Source organism: Bison bison, unplaced genomic scaffold (assembly GCF_000754665.1).
Source record: "Bison bison bison isolate TAMUID 2011002044 unplaced genomic scaffold, Bison_UMD1.0 scf7180017864198, whole genome shotgun sequence".
In the NCBI taxonomy this organism is placed as follows: Eukaryota; Metazoa; Chordata; class Mammalia; order Artiodactyla; family Bovidae; genus Bison; species Bison bison.
In genome coordinates this window covers 2,863,241-2,877,659 of record NW_011494770.1, presented here as the reverse complement: position 1 = coordinate 2,877,659, position 14,419 = coordinate 2,863,241, and the positions used below count along the sequence as shown (strand labels likewise).

Below are 14,419 nucleotides of genomic sequence, written 5' to 3'. Positions count from 1 at the left end.
AAGCCCACGGGACCCGCAGGAGAAGCGGCCGGCCGGAGCTGCCCCGGTCGGGATCGGGGTCGCTGCGTCCCCTCCCGGTCGGGGTCCCGCAGTGTTCCGCGGACTCGGGGCTCCCGCGCTGCGCGGAGGTGACCAGACGTCTGCGGGGCGGGGACTCGGGGACACGCAGGCGGGGCGGTCCCGAGCGGCCCGGCGCGGCCCCCTTCTTGGCGCAGCTCGCCGGGCTCTTTCCTGGGAGCATCGGCGCCGCCCATGGCCGAGGTGCTGGAGCCCGATCCCCGGGCAGCCGAGGGCTCGGAGGCCCCCGTGGTGGAGACGCCGGGCTGGGAGGTCCCGGAGGATGCTGGCCCCCAGGTAGGCGCCGCCCGCAGGCTGGGAGGGTGCGGGCCGTGGGGGTGGCGAGCGCGGGGGTGTCCCCGAGCTGATCTGCAATGAGGCCGGAGGGTCTCATAGGTTTAACTAAAAAATACATTTAAAAAATTGGTCTGAGTCCTAACCCCATTCCTGCACAAACAGGAAAAGGGGGTCGGGAGCCGTCGTAACTCTAGATGCCACATCTCAATTTTCTTTCTTTGTGGCTAAAAAAAAAATATGATCATGTTCCCAAACTCTAGATGGGACCCTCCGGGCAAAGGGGCGGAACAGTTGCTTGCTTTTAACCTGAACAGAGAGGCCGCCAACGTCTCTAATCTAAATATGGGAGCAGCGGGGGAGGGGCCCTGTCGGCGCTGAGAAGTCAGAACCTCGGGCTGGACCCAAGGGCAGCGCCCCTCCCCGGGACAGGCCGTGCTAGTGGACCAGAGATCAAGGTATCTGTACTGCTGCATCTCACGTTCTGCCTTAGAATTGTCTCCTCCAAGTTTTCCCTGTTCCATCTTAGCCCGGAAGTTATGAGATCCGACACTACGGGCCTGCCAAATGGGTCAGCACTGCGGTTGAGTCTATGGACTGGGATTCAGCCATGCAGACTGGCTTTACAAGGCTGAAGAGCTACCTTCAAGGCAAAAACGAGAAAGGTGAAGGCGGTTTACCTTTAATGACCGTATTGTGGCCTGGCTTATTGGGTTTTCACTTATTAAAGAAATATATTTTTAGAATAGCAAAATAACCAGATGATCAAAGACTGTCCGAAGAGGAGGGAGGCCTATGCTCAGGATCCTTCCTGTCTTGAGGAGAGTACTCTTGGGCTTCTGTTCTCCTTTCTGTGACTCTTCTGAATGAACTGGGCCTCTGTGTACCTAGCCTTAAGGCCTTTTCATGGCTAATGTTTTGAGATAATTTGGTGACTGGTAAAACAAGAGATATTAGGAGGCAGGAAGGGTCAACACACACAAGGTCCAGAGTCTCAAGATCTGCCTTCTGGTTTGGCACTGATGCTGTTTAGATTTTAGCAGGTCTTAGCCAAAGAGACCTCAGTCTGAATTGTATAAGTAAAGAATGACCTAGACCATGTGATTACTGATTTTCCCTTCTATCTCTAAAACTATGGACTAATGAAAAATATTGATAGTACATAAATAGTTATAATGTTAATAGTACAGAAAGTGTTTAATGTGCACGTCGCTAATTGTAATTTTGCCCTTATTTTTATTCGGATGAGAATTACCTTAAAGGTAAATATTTATGTCAAGAAACTCAGGTCAAAAAATAATTACATTTTAAAATGTAGTCATAAATACACTAAATCTGCTTTTCCTTTGCATCTAAATATATATTTTCCTGGCACAGAGATGAAAATAAAGATGACAGCTCCAGTGACGAGCTACGTGGAGCCCGGCTCAGGTCCTTTTAGCGAGTCTACCATTACCATTTCCCTGTATATCCCCTCTGAACAGCAATCTGATCCGCCCAGGCCTGCAGAGTCTGATGTCTTCATTGAAGACAGAGCCGAGATGACGGTGTTTGTACGGTAAGTGGTAGATGTCATTCACAGCACTGCTGACTGCTGGTTTTACTTGTGAGCTCTCATAGTTTAGCGCCTGTGCAGTTTAGCTCCTGTGCTTTTCACCCTTCCATGAAAACAGGCCTAATGCATTTCGTGGTGTTTTTCTAGTGACTTGTTTCATATGTTACTAAGGGTCTGTGACATGAAAAAATGAATTCATTTGAAGAGACGTCTCATGCATCCCTCCCACATATAAGAAGCAACACAAATTACACTCCCACCCCACCCCTCAAATGCATTAGACTGCCTTTACCTGCCATCGAGTTACATCTGGAGAAAAACGCTTTAAAACAGTGCATGGTACCCCTCCTCCCAAATCTAGGTTCTTATAACCTCAAACTCTTCCTTGTTACTCCAGCCTAAAGGATGGTAGCTGCTTCCTACAGTTACTGCATTTCTCAGACCTTCAATACCTTTCCACTCATTCCTTGTATTAAATTCTCTCTGTTGGTATTTTTAAAGAGCCCCACAAAGTACATAATAGTCTTGTATTAGAGTCCCTTTGTTATTCCCTTTCTCACCCTCTTATATCCCCTGGTGACTCAGACAGTAAAGAATCTGCCCGCAATTCGGGAGACCCGGGTTCCATCCCTGGGTTGGGAAGATCTCCTGGAGGAGGGCATGGCTACCCACTCTAGTATTCTTGCCTGGAGAATTCCATGGACAGAGGAGCCTGTGGGCTACCGTCCATGGGGTCAAAAAGTAAAAAAGGGCTGGGCGACTAACACTTTTACTTTTACCCTCCCTTGTTAAAAGACTCTGTCTCTCTGTCTCTGTTTCCTCAAGTCCCATGTACCTGTCAGACCAGCACAGCCTGGTACAGCCTCACCTGCTCCTTGGGCTCCCGTCACCCTCTGCAGCACACTTGAACTTGTCACTCGAGGGCAGTGCTTTCCCATGTGCCTCCTGCAGCATCCTTGTGCTGACCTGTCCGGCCCCATGATCCTTGTCCATCCTGTACCTCGGAATGTCGCCCTCTTGTCTTTCCTCTCCTCCTGGTTCTCTCCCTCCAGCGGCACCTCATCCACTCCCCACCCAGGGGCCACTGTTGATGGCCCTCACTTACCCTCATGTCATAGCAGACGTGATCTGGGCGGTCTGGTCACACTGCTTCAACTATCTGTGGCCTGTGACTCAAATTCAGTGTCTCCAGCCCTGATTTTCCTACTAGCTGGGCATCTCCCTGTGGGGGTGGAAGATCAAGCTCAACAGCTCTGAAACCCAGCTTTCCCCCAAGCCTTCTCTGACCTTACAGTGCCTGTGTCGGTAAAGCGTCTCAATGGTCTGACAGCCTCCCCAACAAGGACCATTGTGGCCATCAACATGCTCCACCCTGATAATCAGTCCCCAAATCCAGCCCATTTGCCTCAGAAATGGTCGTGATTCCGTTCCCTTCACCCCTCAGTCACTTCCTTGGGCCCTCACCTCACAGGGACCTCAGCTGAGACCCCTGTGCTACCCCCGTGCCCAGCGCATGCCTGACGCTCACCAGATACTCCGACGTTTTTCAATCTCAGGTTTCCCTTCAAGAGCCTCCCAACTATTCTCTGCCCACCAGTCTCCTCCTCTCTCCTGCCCTCCACTCTGGAACTCCGATCTATCTTACAACAGCAACAAAACCCTAACCTGTTACAGCGTTTAAAAATCTGTTGGTTTCCTCTTGCTTCAGCGTGACATTCAGACAGTTCACAGTGTACGCTTCGCCTTCATAATGTGGCCCAACCTGTCTCCCTGACATCTGTGCTCCCCTCTCCTTCTGCCCAAGTTCCTCCACATCTCTTTACCTTTGATTTTGGACAAGTTGCTGAGATTTTCCTTGCCAAAATCTCCTCATCTATGAAACTTGTATAGTCAGAGTACCTACCTACCTCACAGAGTTGCCATGGAAGATCAGATGAGTTAATTCACATAAAATACTCAGAACACGAGCAGCATCTTACGACCAACTCTAGCTCCCTCCCTCTTCTCTGCTTTCATCCTTTAGGACCTAGATCAATGGGCACCTTGTCCATGAGACCTTCCTCAGTGTCTGCAGTCAGCCAGCCACTCTGTCCTATGATTGTAAAATCTAATGATCTATTTATAGATTGTAACGTCATCAAGAATACAGCAACATGTTTCTCTGCCCGAATCCGACCGCTCCTGATGAGGCAGGTGTTTGGGGGAGGCTCAGTATTTGTCTGTGTCCTGAATAAAGCCATGGATAAATCACTGTAGAACAACATGTACTCAGAGGACAAAAGATGATCTCTAAGTAGGAGGTTCAAGAGTTGATTTCAAGAAAGAAGTGAGATCTGAAACAGATTCCCTTTAGGCAGAACATATTATACTAAGAATTGACTATTCCTTAAGGAGATAAATAATAAATTTGGCAGTCAGAATGTTTCCTAACACATGATTCAGAAGTATTATTATCAGTCAACATGATGAAGATTAAGGAGAGTTTTGTCAATTGTCTTCAACATTTTATTTTATATACATGTGCATAGATTCCTATACTTATTCAATTAGGATTTAAAAGGTACTGCATGCCAGGAATGACTAGGTGCCTGGTAGACATTGTTGAATAAGACAGGCCTGGTTTGTACTCTTGAGACTTACATCTTATCTGATGAATGGTAGGAATGCTTTTCCATTGGCATATTGATAATAAACTTTGTGCTAAAGAAGAATTAGAAATCCTATTAGAAGTGTTTTTGTTTGTTTTCCTATTCTCAAACTTCAGACTCATCGTGTTTACATGTCAGCAACTCAGCTAAGTCAGTGTGCTGTCATGATTTCATCTCAGGGTGTTTTCATTTGTATACTTTAAAATCTATACTTAAACTTTTATTTTCCCACTTTTTATTAGAATCTTTTGACTGTCTTTTCATCCCCATCCTCTTAGCGGCCTCCTCACTGGTCCCTTCTCTGCAATCTAGTTTCTATCTCTCTGCCTATATTCTTACCCAGATCTGATCAAGTTACTTTGCTGCTCAATATCCTTTGGAATAATATAAAAAGGCTTTAGGATGATACACAAAGTTCTTACTTCCATGTCTGACTCACCTTCCTGACTTCAATTTATGCCTATGAAAATGCTTTGTGTTTTTTGGACTTTTGTTCTCTTATCCTTCCCCTTTCTCTGCCCAGGAAAACCATCCTCCATTCTAGACCCAACTCAGAGATACACCTTTACCCTTGATCTGATCATATCCTCAGTGTTCCCAAGCACTTTGATTCTGTCTCTGATAAAACTACTCAGACTGTATGGAGAGAGTCGCCAACATGTCCATCTCTTCCATTAGACTGAAAGTTCATAGGATCAAAACTATATTATGTTCATCTGTCATACAGCACCTACCCTTTTCCAAGAAAAAGAGGTAGTGTTTGACAGAAAATAGAGAGAAGGCAGTGGCACCCCACTCCAGTACTTTTGCCTGGAAAATCCCATGGATGGAGGAGCCTGGTGGGCTGCAGTCCATGGGGTCGCTAGGAGTCGGACACGACTGAGCAACTTCACTTTCACTTTTCACTTTCCTACATTGGAGAAGGAAATGGCAACCCACTCCAGTGTTCTTGCCTGGAGAATCCCAGGGACGGGGGAGCCTGGTGGGCTGCCGTCTATGGGGTTGCACAGAGTCGGACACGACTGAAGTGACTTAGCAGCAGCAGCAGCAGCAAGTCTGAAAGGGAGCCACTGAGGGGGTTTCACTGTGGTCTGACCTGGAGCATCAGCATTATCAGGAGTTTATGAGAAATGCAGGCACTCAAGCCCCACCCCAGACACCCTGAACCAGCATTTTCCCAGCTGACTTGCATGCACATTAGAGTTTGAGAAGCACAGCATTAGAGCACAAGATGGTGTAAAGTCCAAATTTGCCCAACAGATGAGACCCTGTGCCTCCTCCTGGGTCCCTTCAGGGTGTGTGAGGTCACACTGAGCCTGGGAACAAGAGAAAGGGAACAGGTCAATTCAGGTGCCTAGAGGGAGGAACTCTGAAACTGCACTTCATCCAGATTTCCTTGTATCAGCCTCTGCTTTTTTTCCTAAACTAACATTCGCATCGGTATTAAAATCATTTATGGTTATTTACTTTCTCCTTTGTAGGTCTTTCGATGGATTCTCTAGTGCCCAAAAGAATCAAGAACAACTCTTGACATTAGCAAGCATTTTGAGGGAAGAAGGAAAAGTTTTCGACGAAAAGGTTTACTACACCGCAGGCTACAATAGCCCTTTCAAATTGCTTGATAAAAATAATGAAGTATGGTTGATCCAGAAAAATGAACCCTCCAAAGAAAGGGAATGAGAAAAGGAGAGAAAGGTCTACTGTCTGAGGCAAAAATTTTGTTTAACATAGACCTCATCATTACCTATAAGCAAAATGTATCTAGTATCTCTACCTGAGAGTAATACTATGAACTGAGCTTATTTCCACTGTGCCTTTTTAATACTTGATGCCTTAGATACACAGATAATAGGGGACAGGATTCTATAAACATGTAAATCTGGCTTTTTGAGGCTCCAGGGAAATGGAATGTTCTCTCTTCATTGCTGTATCACAATCATGTTGCCTTATTTCTACTTGGATTTGCGTCATTACCCACTCCAGATATTATCAATAAAAATGGTAACGTTTATCCTGTGTGGAACTACAAGGCTGTCAAGCCTGGAGAAGTGAAGTTCAGTTGGAAACAAAAATCAAATCATCTTCTGCAGCTGCCACTGTTACTTTCTCTGTTGAGCCTGCTCTTCTATCCGCCCACTGCCCCCACCACACAAGAAAAACTCACAGGACTCAGAAGTCTTGCTAATATTTTATGATAAAAATATATTTGTGAAGTTAGGAACTTCTGACTTAATTTTGGTACTCAAGAAAGACATGCTTTATCCAAACAAATGTATACAAACATAGAATTTTAAAATTCACTTGAGTTTTTAATGTATTTTATGTGGTATTTCTGGAGATCACATAAAAATGATTCAGTATTCAAAGAGTGGGTTGTTGCAAAATGAGGAAGTTTTAAAATTGGACCTATTGTATTGGAGTGTGCTTGTTCCGGAGAAGACATCACATTCAAACACCTGGTAGCCTGTCATGGGAAGCTTTATTGTGGGCTCCTAGGGGATGATGGTTGTAGGTGTGAAGGAGAAAAGCAGGTTGGAGCTCAGTTCAGTTCAGTTGCTCAGTCGTGTCCAGCTCTTTGCGACCCCAAGAATCGCAGCACGCCAGGCCTCCCTGTCCATCACCAACTCCTGGAGTTCACTCAGACTCACGTCCATTGAGTCAGTGATGCCATCCAGCCGTCTCATCCTCTGTCGTCCCCTTCTCCTCCTGCCCCCAATCCCTCCCAGCATCAGAGTCTTTTCCAATGAGTCAACTCTTCACATGAGGTGGCCAAAGTACTGGAGAACATCCATTGAATGACATTACTTCCTGTTCCCATCTTTGTGTGTGTTCAAGCAGGGATCATGTGATCACTTGTATGAAAGATTTGGGTATCCAGTGGATGAAAGATTGGGGCTAGATGATGCTCAAGGTCTTTCAGCCCCAACACTATACAGTACCTCTTAGAATTAACCTCCCTAACCCACTCCGGTACTCTTGCCTGGAAAATCCCATAGACAGAGGAGCCTGGTAGGCTGCAGTCCATGGGGTCGAGAAGAGTCGGACACGGCTGAGCGACTTCACTTTCATGCATTGGAGAAGGAAATGGCAACCCACTCCAGTGTTCTTGCCTGGAGAATCCCAGGGACGGGGGAGCCTGGTGGGCTGCCGTCTACGGGGTCGCACAGAGTCGGACACGACTGAAGCGACTTAGCAGCAGCAGCAGCAGCAACCTGGATACACTAGACCAACATACCTACAGTGAATAGCTTCCATAGCTATTTACGGATCACCTTCTAGGTACAGTCTGCTAAGCATTTCACTTGAATTCCCAGTCAACCCTCAGAGCAACCCTGGGTGTCACCTTGTGTCATCTCCATCTCACAGATGAGGACATGAAGGCACAGAGGTGTTAGGTAACTTGCCCCAGACGGCGTCATAAGGGCAGAGGCTGATTCCAGCCAGGCAGTGGGACTCCTGGGTCCAGGCTGTTAACCACTGCGCCTACTGGCAGTCCATGTTTAAGAGTGCAGTTTTCTCAGGCCATCAGCAAGCTCAGACTGTGTGGAGGGGTTCTTCCTGCATGTGATGACATGTATAGTCAACATGCTCATGACCTCAGAGAGGCCTTTTAGATTATAATTTTTGATAGAAAATAAGCTAGGTTTCCAGTTTAAAAATTACTATATGGATATACTTTTTTTAATCTTAGGCAATTATTTTCCAAAGGTATTTTGTTGCTTAATTGGTTTTGATTCTTTGCATTTTTGTGTTTGCTGAGAAGTTAAATTTCTTTCTTAGCTCATTTACCAGAATTAACTGTGGGTCTAACCCTTCTAGCCTTCCTACTGATGAAATGTCCACATACCTCTACTGGTATGAGGTAAATATTTACATATTTGCTATGCTAAGTCACTTCAGTCGTGTCCGACTCTGTGTGACCCCATAGACGGCAGCCCACCAGGCTCCCCCATCCCTGGGATTTTCCAGGCAAGAACACTGGAGTGGGTTGCCATTTCCTTCTCCAATGCATGAAAGTGAAAAGTGCAAGTGAAGTCTCTCAGTCATGTCTGACTCTTCTCGACCCCATGGACTGCAGCCTACCGGGCTCCTCTGTCTATGGGATTTGCCAGGCAAGAGTACTGGAGTGGGGTACCATCACCTTCTCCAACATATTTGCTCTATAACCCTATAAAAAATAGGCATCTCTTACATAGTAAATTCCATTTTAGATGAGAAAAGCATATTTCAGATTGCCAAGATGTAGTTGTAATCTGAAACATGTTCCATAAAAAAGCAATTTTGTATTCTAAGTCCAAGGTATGCCATTTTTCCCTCCTCCTCCTCCGTAAATCATAAATGAAAACATTTTTCAACCCTAAATTAATCCAGACCAGACAGGATTTCTCATAGCAGTGAATCAGTTATTTTAATTATGTGGCTGGCACTGACTACAAAATATCCCTCAGTATCTCAGTTGAGCTTTCTCTTCTCTCATGGATAGGAAATTCGTGTCTAGATTCCTTTCTGAGGCTAAACCTTCCACTCTTCTTGTTGGTCTAATTCATGCTCCATCAATGAGACCTTCCTCCATCTTCAGGCCCTCCCTTTCCTCATGCTCCAAACACTCTGCTCACCAATAGGCTCTGATTCTGCCTGATCTTCCCCACCCCCCCAAAAAATAAAATCCTAGTTCCCCTAGACCCTTACTTGGGACAATAATTTCCATCTCTCCCTTGCCTTGATTATCTAGTTTCTCTGGCAAGAGTTGTCCAGAGGCTTCCTTGGAGCTCTAGGTTGGGAGGACATATTTCAGGAACCGTGACAGGGAATTAGGGTGCTAGTGTTAAAGAACTCCCCTGCCAATGCAGGAGAAGTAAGAGATGCAGGTTCGATCCCCGGGTTGGGAAGATCCCCTGGAGAAATGACAACCCACTCAAGTATTCTTGCCTGGAAAATCCCATGGAAAGAGGAGGCTGGTGGGCTACAGTCCATGGGGTCACAAAGAGTCAGAAATGACTTAGTGACCAAGCAGCAGCACGACAGGGAATTAAGATGGGCAACACCTCCCATCACTGTGTTTCCCACCACCCATTCACATTTGTATGTCAATTTTTCCTAAGATACACTTTCAAGTCTGCAAATTCATTTAAACTGAGTTCATTCATTCATTCTTTTCTAGTCATCCCTTGCTGCTGCTGCTAAGTTGCTACAGTCGTGTCCGACTCTGTGTGACCCCATAGATGGCAGCCCACCAGGCTCCCCCGTCCCTGGGATTCTCCAGGCAAGAACACTGGAGTGGGTTGCCATTTCCTTCCCTCTAGAAATCTTTCTTTTCCTTATAAATATTTCACAGATATGTCATTTCTTTTCATCTTTCAGTAAGTCATTACTGAGTCCCTCCTGTGTCGCAGGCTCTGCACACTGTCCAGGGGTTTGGCTATAGTGGCAGGCAGAAATGCGCCCCCCCAATCAGTGGGGTGACCCCATCAAATTTAACCACGTGTTCCACTCTTCTACTCAGTCCAGGTTCCAGTTGAGAATACAGCAGTGAGCAGGACAGGCAGGGCCCTGTCCTCGTGGAGTGTACGATCCAGAGAGTGAGAGAGTGCAGATACCAGTGGGGCCGTGGGATAGAGTGTGGCTGGGCAGGGTGCAGTGGCCGTCATGTGAGAGGTCAGATCAGGCCTCCCCAAGGAAGAGACATATGAGACCTGAATAGTGAGAAGGTGCCATTCAGATGACAGCCTGGGGGCAGGGAGAGCCTTTTGAGCAGAGGTAATACGTCCAAGAGGCCACCTTGGGTATCCAGAACAAAGCTGCACATACTGCTTGCTGAGCAGGGAGCACTGGCAGGACCCAGCCTCTCCAGACAAAGGGAACTGCTGATTTGTACAGGGTTTCCATAAGTGCAAAGTTCTAGGATTAGCAGACTTGCAGAATCACTTAGGAACTGACTGAGCTTTAGTTGTCGAGGTGTGGTTACCAGAGTGAGGCCACTGCTGATAAGCATGTTTTAGGAGCCCGGTTCAGAGGTGAGATTATTGATGCAAAGTTGTCATCCATCACTTCTGGCACTTATTTGCAACTGTGGCCAAAGCACGGGCCTGTCTTGTCTGAGATTTGGAGTCCTGGCAGGCAAGCACAAGGAGGTGGACCACTTGGATCTACCTTCCCAGAAGGACCGTTGCCCAACTGTGAGGGGTGTGATTAGCTGATGTCGCCAGCTGTTACTTTCTTCAGGATCCACTGCAGATAAAGACACACTACTCTCAGGGAGGTATCTTCCCTACAAAGGAGCCAGGCAGTGAAAGCTGATAGCACACTTTTTTATGGCATCTTTCAGCCAATGACTGAACAAGGTTGTGGTACAAGGACCTAGGCATTTCTGTCTGACTCAGGACCCTTTGTATAAAGTCTTTGCTCCAGAGTTCCCTAGGGGGCTGGTGAAAAGTGAAGTGAAACTGTTAGTTGCTCAGTTGTGTCCAACTCCTTGCGACCCCAAGAACTGTAGCCCACCAGGCTCCTCTGTCCATGGAATTCTCCAGGCAAGAATACTGAAGTGGTGGCAGTTCCCTTCTCCAGGGGATCCGGACCCAGGGATCAGAGACTGTCAGATCTGTGTTGCAGTCTCCAGATCTCTTCTTCCCTTTCCCTTTCATTGGTACAACGTCACCATACATCTTTTGTATTCCCAACCCTGTCTCAGCATTGAACTGGCACAGCTGGTATCAGAGTGGTCCCAAGATCATGGTCAGTAAGACAGCACTTTGGGGACTGGGTCACAAACTGCCGGTCTGGTCCCATCCCTGTGGACAGGCCATACATACACAGCTCCTGGCACGAGGCTGCCTAGTTACTAAGTTTAGATGCAATGGCATACTGGTGGGAAGGAATGCAGTGACTGGTGAAGGATTCAGGTGTTTTAAAAACTGGGGTTGGGGTGGATAATGAGTGTAAGGGCAGTGGACTTGAATGGTCATGACTGAGTTGGATTGTTGTCCCACAATGATCCAATGCCCCAGGTGGATCATGAAAGTTAAGGTAAATTAACATTTAAAGCTATGCGTAAGGGCCAGAACCTCTTTGGTAGCTTGTTAAACAGTCCTCATCTCATACTGAAGGCAAGTGCAGGATTGGATGGTAAAAGTAATAACTGCCAACAGATGTTCAACCAAGCCTGATGTGCTATGTCAAGGTCAGAATCAAACCTGGAATGTGAAATGGGGACATCTGGTGCGTGCGGCCCACAGCTTTGACTCCCTAAAGTTTCTGAACATTCTGAGCCTGTAGAAGAGGCCCACCCTCCCTCCATTAAGAGCTAGAACTATTGTCTCTCCCTCCTCTCACGCTAACACAAGGAAAGACAAGATACAGGTCTTCCCCCCCATAAGGCAGCAGGCAGCCCTAGGAGCTGTCCCTACCCATCTCCCAGCTACCAGGCATTTACCCAAGGTTAAGTCACAGAATAACCTGGCAGAAGCCAAGCTGGGCCTGATGAAGAGATGGACAATGTGCCAAGGTTGCCACATGGCTAGCCAGCATGTCCTGTCAGGGCCCGGGAGAATACCCTTGGGACCAGGCTTTAGTCTTGGTCAAAGATGCCAGGACACAAGACTGAAAAAGGGAAAGTCTGACTTGGGAATATTGCTCAGAATACAGCATTGAAGGCCATGAATAAAACTCCAGGGGACAGAGCAAACTCACTGCTTTAGGGCCATGCCTAGTAGCCAGAAAAAAGTAATAGAAATGTTGGAATGCCTGAACTGCTGGGAGAGGTAACAGAGGAAAGAAGTCTCACGGAAGGGGCGTGCTAGAATGTGTATAGCACATGTGGCAAGGAGGCCTGTCAGATTTTTGTCTTAGTCTATTTGGGCTGTTCTAACAGATCATCATAGACTCAGTGGCTTAAACAAAGAGAAAAGTATTTCTTATGATTCTGAAGGCTGAGGATTCCAAGATCAAGGTTCTGGCTGAATAAGTGCCTGGTGAGGCCCACTTCCAGGCTTGTAATAGCCATCTTCCTCCAACCTTCTCACACAGTGGAGAGGGAGAGGGGATCCCTGGTCCCTTTCTCTTCTTGTAAGGACGCTAGTCCTACCTGAGGATTCCACTCTCATGACCTCACCTAAACCTAATCATCTCCCAAAGGCCCATCTCCAAATATTAATACCATCACTTTGGGGGCCAGGGCTTCAACATCTGAATTTGAGGGGGAAGACAATTCAGTCCACAGAAACTGTGTTCCATGGGAGGGTTCAGAAGACCCACCATTTACTAAGGCCAGTGGTCACCTTGGGGGCCAGGGCTTCAACATCTGAATTTGAGGGGGAGACAATTCAGTCCACAGAAACTGTTCCATGGGAAGGTTTGGAGGCGCCACCATTTTCCAAGGCCAGTGGGCATGCACTGGTGCAAGAGGCATGCACATCACCAAGGACTCTGTGGAGGCTCTCTCTGCAGTCTGGGCTGGAGAGGCTGGGATAGGGCTTATGCTTGCTGAGAGCAATGTGGATGATGATGCGACCTTGCAGAGGCCAGGTGGAAGTGCTCACTGCAAAAGTCAGGATGTATCAATTATACTAAACACCAAGGTCAAAATGGCAGCCAAGGGGGCCTGTCTTATTAAGTCTTAGAAGATAGTTAATGGAACATAACATCCTTAAGGACAAAATACTTTGGCCACCTGATGTGAAGAGCTGACTCATTGGAAAAGACCCTGCTGCTGGGAAAGATTGAAGGCAGGAGAAGGGGGTGACAGAGGACAAGATGGTTGGATGACATCACTGACTCAATGGACATGAGTTTGAGCAAGCTCTGAGAAATTGTGATGGACAGGGAAGCCTGGCATGCTGCAGTCCATGGGGTTGCAATTTAACGACTGAACAACAACGGATGAAATAGAATAACCAATAAGAGTAATTATATATAATCAAAAGAGAGCAAGGATGGATCAGCAGGGGGCTGAGATCATCTTCCCCCTCAGCTCCTCCCAAACCCCACAAAACTGTAATCCCTTGCCCAGTTTCCAGACACAAAACTCACTGGCTGAATAACTGGATCCTTAGGGGAAAGATCACTGCAATATTTCATCAAGTGTGTACACTAAAGATTCTGCTAGTGTTTTTCCAATAGGTCCTATGATCATTTACTCAGGTGACTTGTACACTGGAGAAAGAAAAAAATACCCAGATATGTCAGGGTTCAAATTGACATTTGATACCTAGAAACTCCAAATATCATCATAGTTCCCCTTCCATTTTAAAATGGGAGCATATGGACTTTGGAGAATAAATGGAGTTCTAGTCAAAGTTTGGCTTATAGTGGGTTCCCTGGGTCTGCAGACCCTCACTGGTTGTTTCTCCAACCCTCAAATATATAATTAAGATTGACATACTTGACAGGCAAGATAACCCCGTACTGATTCACTGAGTCTTAGCTCATGTTCACCATAGCCAACCCCTCTTATCTTCCTCTGAGAACTGTATCAGTCAATTGCAAAGCCAGTGACAAATGACTTACCCAGTGGGTCTTGGAGGTAGACAGCCCAAGGCTGGTACGGTGACTCTGGATGTTATCAATGGACCAGGCTCCTTTCCCCTCTGCTTTCCACACCACGTGGCTTCTTTCATCCTTGTTGCTGCCTCAAATGTTGCAGTAGTAGTTTCTCCTCCAGCCTCCCATCCATTGGAGGGATAAAAGAAGGAAGGGGATGGTACCTACACAAGAAAAGCAGCTTTCCTGGAAACTCACAGACTATTTCCTATCTCTCATTGGCCAAAACTGTGCCACGTGCATGGCCTTTCTGACAATGGGGGAGGAGGGGCGGAAGTGTTTTGGTTGGTCTGAACCCATTTCACGTGGTCTGTTGGTAAAGGAGAACTCA

The 14,419-nt window shown here is 46.8% G+C and overlaps 1 protein-coding gene across 1 annotated transcript; it reads left to right on the top strand.

The window, feature by feature from the left end:
* Positions 1–164: 164 nt before the first annotated feature.
* Positions 165–6,914, top strand: HEBP2 (heme binding protein 2). The gene is made up of 4 exons (XM_010844223.1): positions 165–354; positions 881–1,016; positions 1,729–1,909; positions 6,036–6,914. The coding sequence occupies exons 1-4, from the start codon at positions 253–255 to the stop codon at positions 6,232–6,234; spliced, it is 618 nt and encodes a 205-aa protein (XP_010842525.1). The 5' UTR covers positions 165–252; the 3' UTR covers positions 6,235–6,914.
* The last annotated feature ends 7,505 nt before the right edge of the window (positions 6,915–14,419 follow it).

Coding starts and splice junctions, on each gene's coding strand:
- HEBP2 (XM_010844223.1), top strand. CDS start 253: ATGGCCGAGGTGCTGGAGCCCGATCCCCGGGCAGCCGAGGGCTCGGAG. Junction 1,017..1,728: donor TCAAGGCAAAAACGAGAAAG/GTGAAGGCGGTT, acceptor TTCCTGGCACAG/AGATGAAAATAAAGATGACA. Junction 1,910..6,035: donor GAGATGACGGTGTTTGTACG/GTAAGTGGTAGA, acceptor TCTCCTTTGTAG/GTCTTTCGATGGATTCTCTA.